Source organism: Oncorhynchus kisutch, linkage group LG13 (assembly GCF_002021735.2).
Source record: "Oncorhynchus kisutch isolate 150728-3 linkage group LG13, Okis_V2, whole genome shotgun sequence".
In the NCBI taxonomy this organism is placed as follows: domain Eukaryota; kingdom Metazoa; phylum Chordata; class Actinopteri; order Salmoniformes; family Salmonidae; genus Oncorhynchus; species Oncorhynchus kisutch.
Window position 1 is genome coordinate 57,659,673 of NC_034186.2, and position 7,848 is coordinate 57,667,520.

At 41.6% G+C, this 7,848-nt stretch overlaps 1 protein-coding gene across 2 annotated transcripts; it reads left to right on the forward strand.

The window, feature by feature from the left end:
- The first annotated feature begins 1,108 nt into the window (after positions 1 to 1,108).
- LOC116376701 (sialoadhesin-like) lies at positions 1,109 to 6,332 on the forward strand. Of its 2 annotated transcripts, none has more exons than XM_031838055.1 (8): positions 1,109 to 1,287; positions 2,180 to 2,566; positions 3,323 to 3,634; positions 3,835 to 4,098; positions 4,310 to 4,582; positions 5,077 to 5,176; positions 5,456 to 5,621; positions 5,764 to 6,332. In XM_031838055.1, exons 1-8 carry the CDS (start codon positions 1,233 to 1,235, stop codon positions 5,965 to 5,967), a joined length of 1,761 nt encoding a protein of 586 aa, XP_031693915.1. In that variant the 5' UTR covers positions 1,109 to 1,232; the 3' UTR covers positions 5,968 to 6,332. The 2 variants fall into 2 exon arrangements, with proteins under 2 accessions (XP_031693915.1, XP_031693916.1); XM_031838056.1 differs by having other exon boundaries at positions 5,077 to 5,167.
- Positions 6,333 to 7,848: the final 1,516 nt, after the last annotated feature.

Below are 7,848 nucleotides of genomic sequence, written 5' to 3' on the forward strand. Positions count from 1 at the left end.
TCCTGTATTAGGAGCTTGAATTGATAAAAAAATATATATATATATTTACTTTTTAATTTCCAAGTAACTGCTTATTTTGCACCTTTAACACGGGTTGAACCCTCTCCCTCTTGACCTTTAGTCATGCAGAGTTTTTATGACATTTATTCATTTTATTCACCTTGTTCTTGACCTCACATTGTTTTTCATAGATATTTTCAGAACTACAGCTTTACATGAAAAACATTCCATGCAATGTTGTTTGTCCTGGCTTGTGCGTTGACATTATTCAGTATATTTATTTAAAACTAGGAATAGGGACTTTGTTGGAAGGTTCAAAATAATTTTCTGTAGCCCACCTATGAAACGTCAGTGGCTAAAATTCAGGTCACACTATTTATTTATCTGATTAATTATGAACTTTCTATAGAATTTTACAATCGACATTATCAACCTACATTTATGCCAAATAAGATTGTTTTCCCTGCATGAATGCAACGGCCTACAGCTAATAATGAGTGGGAGTCAATGGGAAGAGATTTAGTGATGTTAGGAAACAGCTTGCAGCATGGGTGTGAGTCACACCTGTCCTCATGCATCTCCTCACACACATAACTGCTGATGTCTCTCTTTCCTTAGGCACTTAGGCAATGGATTCCTCCGTCTCAGTGGTGATGGGCCTCTTTTAAAATGGCTGACTGTATCAATCATACGATTGTAGGATCATCACTTACTGTATTTTCACCTTGGCCCGTGCAATGCGCAGACTCACAATGTATCAAAATCAAATCAAATTCAATTTTATTGGTCACATACACATGGCAAGCAGATGTTAATGCGAGTGTAGCGAAATGCTTGTGTTTCCGACAGTTCAGTTATATCTAACAAGTAGTCTAACAATTCCACTACAACTACCTAATACACATAAATCTAGGTAAAGGAATGGAATAAGAATATGTACATATAAATATATGGATGAGCGATGACCAAGTAACATAGGCAAGATCATAAGCCAATAGCAAGTGGTGTGCCAGCCAAGGAGTGTTTTATAGGCCTATGTATTACAATAATACCATTACAAATTCCGATATTATATGAGACGTACTTTGAAATGTGTTAGCGTAACCCTATTGGGGAAATTGTTAGGGGTCTTAAAATAAGTTCATGTCACCGTGACATTATGAAACCAAAACAACTTCCTCCTCGCCTCTTCTTCCATCACACCATCCTTCCCTCTGGTGTGTCTGTTGAGCATGCTTCTCGTCATGTGTCTGGACAGAATGCTCCTGCTGTGTACTGTGATCTTTGGTGAGTTGCTTATGATGTTATATTTAAATACTAACTGCCATGTTTTAAAATGTGAAGAGCCTTATCACTAGGATAATAGGGATAGTCAAAATTGTTTATCTTAATTAACAACTCCTAAACTAACTGTAAGTTGGTCACTTGCTTACATTGACATAACATTACATATGATGCAACATGGAGATTTGACCAGTAATCCAGTTTTATATTGTGGCATTTTAACATAAAGTAAGGGATATATTGACAAATATATATATATATATATTTTAGATATGACAAAAATGAGCTGCAGAGCAGTTTGCCCCATGTTTTGAGGCCCTGGACTATTATAAAAAGAGGGGAAATTACTTCTGTACAATTCTATCCATTCACTGATGCAATTGTGTATTCAGCCATATAAAAGGGGACAGAATAAGAAGTTAAAGCACTGAGACCACGTTCGTACAGTAGGATGATAATGCAAGCAAAGCAAAACGAAGCATGCCCCTTCCCCTTTTCTTAATTTATCTCTATTGTGAAATGTCCCACCATGCCACATTGTACCAGACTACCCGGCAACAAACAGCCAGACAGAGAGTCATTATTTAAATGTTGTACAATTCTATTTCATTTCATTGTTCATTGATAATTGATTGTACTGTGAACACAATGTTCTCCCTCCATAGCATGACTTTAAGATTTAGTTTTAGCTAGGATTAATTGTCTGTAGGATGCTATTTGTTACTTCTGTTCTGTTATAGTGTGGTGCTACTATTTTTACTTGTACAGTATCTTCTTCACATCTACCAGACAGTGACATAGTTGCAAAGTCACATTGTTGCCAAGTCATATTGTTGCACTACGGGGCTTTAACTTTTGGTATAGCTCATGTTTCTCTGATACTTCATCCCAACAGGCTTCTGGAAGGACACCTATGCTGTGTCCCCAGTGCCCTCTGTCCCAAACTATGTCCCTGCCTTGGCAGGCTCCTGCGTGGTCATCCCCTGCTCCTTCACTCCTCCAGCCTCTCACTCCATGGGGAAGGTGGTGGGCGTGAGGCTGCGCTACAGGACTGGTCACACCTTCCTCCTGCGGAGTACAGCATTCAGTTCGGATGACAAATCCACGGTCAGCAAGGAGTTCCAGGGCCGGACATCCCTCCGGGGAAACACGGACGATGGAGACTGCTCTGTAATGATTGACAGGGTCCACCTGGGCGACTCCAATGTCTATCAGCTGGCGCTGAAGGGCCATGGACAGAAAGACTGGGGGAAGGAGAGGAGTGTCAACATCATTGTGTCAGGTGAGAGGGATCTCATTGCACAGAATAACATACACTGAGTATACCAAATATTAGGAACACCATCCTAATATTGAGTTGCATCCCCCCCTTTGCCTTCAGAACAGTCTCAATTCGTCTGGGCATGGACTCTACAAGGTGTCAAAAGCGTTCCACAGGGATGCTGGCCCGTGTTGACTCCAATGCTTCCCACAGTTGTGTCAAGTTGGCTGGATGTCGGTTGGGTGGTGAAACTGTGGGAAACTGTTGAGCTTGAAAAACCCGGCAGCGTTGCAGTTCTTCACACAAACTACTATACCCCGTTCAAAAACTTTTGTCTTGCCAATTCACCCTCTAAATGGCACACATACACAATCCATGTCTCAAGGCTTAAAAATCCTCCCCTTCATCTACACTGATTGAAGTGGATTTAACCGATGACATCAATATGGGATCATAGCTTTCACCTGGTCACCTGGTCAGTCTATTTCACGGGAAGAGCAGATGTTCATAATGTTTTATAATCTATTGTTACTGAACAGAATCTCTGCCTCTCATCTGTTATTATATAGAGATCAAGTAACTGCTATCATTTTCGTTGTTAACATGTTTAATACGTGATAAGAGGGTTATTTTATATGGCTCATATTAATACACCCATTTTTACACAACCTGAGTTGAATTATCGCTAATGCTAATGGACGAAACATTTACTTTATCCCCATTTAGACTATGTTCATCATGTCAGTTCTTATCTCTCTTTGTCCCCATCACTGACAGAGTCCCCAGCGCTCCCAGTGATCAGCGGTGTGAGGGCAGCTACAGAAGGACAGATGGTGTCACTAAACTGCAGCATCAGTTACTCCTGTCCCTCCCAGGCCCCCACCCTCCAGTGGCAGTGGGAGAGAGGAGCTCAGGAGAACAGCAGCGAGTACGGGGAGCCTCATGTACTCCAGCCCCAGGGTCAGGGGCCTACACTACAGACCTCTCTCACCTTTATCGCATTGTATCGCATCAAACCCAGAATGAGGTGTGAGGCAGTATATCCAGGAGGAAGAAGAGTATACACCGTAAAGGAGCTCCATGTGACATGTAAGTACTTTCTATATAAATGTATGATTGTTTGCAATGCTAAGCTAGGGCCCATATTCATAGTGTTTCAGACTGCTGATGTAGGATCAGATTTTACTTAATTAAAAATATTTTATAGGCTGGGGGAGCCTAGATCAGGACTCCAACTCAGAGATGTTTTATGAATACTGGCCTTGATTGCTATTGCATCTCTCCTCTAGTCCCTCCAAAAGATGTCACAGTCCAGGTCCATACCTTGACTGTCCAGGAGGGGTTGAACGTGTTACTGGCCTGCTCCTGTAAAGCTGACCCGCCTGTGACAGAGTACAGGTGGTCATACACCCAACATGGGCTAACTGTAGACCTTCACCAGCGCACATTTACGGTCCGGGTGTACAATGTGACCCGAGACATGAGGGTCCGCTGCACAGCCCAGAACCTAATTGGACGGGCAGAGTCCAAATTGACTTCCTTAAACATTCAATGTAAGCATTCTATACAGTCAATGTTTGATCGATTATTTTGCTTCCAATTCCTGCGTATGGATTTAAATGGCTGCTGTTTGTACACTTGTACACTTTACATTGTGATACAAGAACAATATTTTGGTACTCTAACGTCCCTGATACTTCCATGATGCTCTCTCTCTTTCTCTTGCTCTCTCTCTCTCTCGCTCTCCCTTCTTCTATCCCCCAGACAAGCCTGTCATCCTCCATCTCTCCTCCTACTGTGTTGTGGAAAGGTTGGAGGTTCTGTGTCGCTGTTCTGTAGACTCCAACCCCCGGCCTGCCGTCACCTGGAGTGTCAACGGTAGTGTTCCACCATACAGATACAACACATCAGTGGGCTCAGAGAATGGTACACTAACAGCCATGCTGAAGGGCCACATGGACACTCCACTGAGGGTAGTCTGCTTCGCCATCAATGCACTGGGCAATGACTCCCACACACTGCTTCAGGCAGAGGATGGTAAGCATCGGGCACCACACCACACAAGAGAAATACATGGGTGCATCTTAATTGTATTTCCTTTACTCCTCACATCCCCTTTCCTCACTTCCTTCTCAAAACGCATTGGAGGAGAAGGTCAGAGGAAAGGATCCTCTGACCTTGTCCTCCAATATATATTGAGAAGAAGGCGAGGACGTGGAAACAGGGAAACACAATTGAGATGCACACACATTATACATGGTGTATTGTAGGAAGCATCTGTACTGTGAGTAAAATATGAGGGTGAAATACTAAGCATGAATCGTTCAAGGTCGCTAAGGCTATTCTTTCAGATTATCCTTACAAATGTATGAATGATTCCTGCAATGTCACTGGTTGGTTGACCTGTTCCATTAATATAATATAATAATACATTATAATATAAGATAAGATCATCTGTTTGCTGAAAGTTGAAGAGCAAAAAAGGTGGTATCTTTAGTATACATAGCTGTGTTTTTGTTGTTGACTGACAGGTTCTCTGCTGTGGAAAGTGATACCTGCAGTATGTATCTCTTTGGCCACCTTCCTCCTCTCTCTACTCCTCCTGTTCTGCTGTCGAAAGAGGTCAGTAAAGTAAGAAACATATTTTCTGAGAGTTGCTTTCTCTGACTTCTCTAACTCTGCCACCATTGTGCCTCAGTTACTTCAGATGTCTTACAAACTTGGAATAACCAAATGACATACCAGTACATCAAACATATGTTGTTTTATTTAAGATAACATTGAATAGAATTATGAAATAGGAACATATAAAACCGTTCCAAGAGGAGAAATATAACATTTTAAAAGTAGATGTTTCATGATCATGTCCTCTCTAATCCAAACTCTTGTCTTTAACTTCATTCCTTAAAGGCGTGTGCTGACCTGCAGACCTCCGGTGTATTCTGGGGACATGGGGATCTACCAGGATCGGATGCCCCTCTACATCAACTGCACTGAGGTCACCAACATCTACAACAATGGCAGTTACCAGCTGGTTTACCAGAACTGTACCCCTCTTTTCGTCCAGACCAAACAGGTACACCTACTATTGTACCCCAAAAATATTTTTGCTTGTAAATGGGTATGTTACAATACAATGCAATACAGTAGCTTTATTATCCATTGAAACATAAATATCCAATTGAATGGCTGATTGACCACATTATGCTGTGTCTCAGACACATCCGATGGGGAGGCGAGATGGGGGGAGACGAGGTGGAGAGAGGAGAGGGGGAGAGAGAAGAAGAGGTGAGAGACGAGGAGGGGAGAGAAGAGGAGGAGAGAGTCAAGGGGGCACGGTGGACAGAGGAACAAGAGACAGACAAAGCCCTGCCTCCAATGACAATAACACTGAAACAGCTATCTACCTGGAGATCATCTGAGTTCATCTCTCAGTGAGGTATGTCATGGATAGCTCTGGTCCAGATCGTTAGCACTAACGGCTTGGACTAGAGCTATGTCATGGAGTGGAAGAAAGCTCTTGCAGTGTATAACAATACAAGCACGAACGTACTGCTTGACTGATGAAGATAATGGCACAATGATATAATATCCATTTGATATCATTTTGCATGATTATACATACTGTTATGCAGAATTATACAAAATGGGTTAAGTGGCACATTAAGATGATCCTTCTCTCCTTTAAAATGATATATACAGTTGAAGTCAGAAGTTGACATACACCTTTGCCAAAAACATTTAAACTCAGTTTTTCAATATTCCTGACTTTTAATCCTAGTAAAAATTCCCTGTCTTAGGTCAGTTAGGATCACCACTTTACTTTAAGAATGTGAAATCTCAGAATAATAGTAGAAAGAATGATTTATTTCAGCTTTTATTTCTTTCATCACATTCCCGGTGGGTCAGAAGTTTACATACACTCAATTAGTATTTGGTAGCATTGCCTTCAAATAGTTTAACTTGGTTCAAACATTTTGGGTCGCGTTCCACAAGCTTCCCACAATAAGTTGGGTGAATTTTGGTCCATTCCTCCTGACAGAGCTGGTGTAACTGAGTCAGGTTTGTGTGCCTCCTTGCTCGCACACGCTTTTTCAGTTCTTCCCACACATTTTCTATTGGATTGAGGTCAGGCTTTGTGATGGCCTCTCCAATACCTTGACTTTGTTGTCCTTAAGCCATTTTGCCACAACTTTGGAAGTATGCTTGGGTTCATTGTCCATTTGGAAGACCCATTTGCGACCAAGCTTTAACATTCTGACTGGTGTCTTGATATGTTGCTTCAATATATCCACATAATTTTCCACCCTCATGATGCCATCTATTTTCTGAAGTGCACCAGTCCCTCCTGCAGCAAAGCACCCCCACAACATGATTCAGCCACCCCGTGCTTCACGGTTGGGATGGTGGTCTTCGGCTTGCAAGCCTCCCCCTTTTTCATCCAAACATAACAATGGTCATTATGGCCAAACAGTTCTATTTTTGTTTCATCAGACCAGAGGACATTTCTCCAAAAATGATGATCTTTGCCCCCATGTGCAGTTGCAAACCGTAGTCTGGCTTTTTTATGGCGGTTTTGGAGCAGTGGCTTCTTCCTTTCTGAGCGGACCTATCAGGTTTATGTCAATATAGGACTTATTTTACTGTGGATATAGATACTTTTGTACCTTTTTCCTCCAGCATCTTCACAAGGTCCTTTGCTGTTGTTCTAGGATTGATTTGCACTTTTCGCACCAAAGTACATTCATCTCTAGGAGACAGTACGCGTCTCCTTCCTGAGTGGTATGACGGCTGCGTGGTCCCATGGTTGTTTATACTTGCGTACTATTGTTTGTACAGATGTTCCCAAGGATGAACTTGTGGAGGTATACAATTTGTTTTCTGAGGTTTTGGCTGATTTCTTTCAATTTTCCAATGATGTCAAGCAAAGAGGCACTGAGTTTGAAGGTAGGCCTTGAAATACATCCACAGGTATACCTCCAATTGATTCAAATTATGTCAATTAGCCTATCAGAACTTCTAAAGCCATGACATAATTTTCAGGAATTTTCCAAGCTGTTTAAAGGCACAGTCAACTTAGTGTATGTTAACTTCTGACCCACTGGAATTGTGATAAAGTGAATTATAAGTTAAATAATCCGTCTGTAAACAATTTTTGAAAAATTACTTGTGTCATGCACAAAGTACATTGGGGCAAAAAAAGTATTTAGTCAGCCACCAATTGTGCAAGTTCTCCCACTTAAAAAGATGAGAAGGCCTGTAATTATCATCATAGGCACACTTCAACTATGACAGACAAAAGG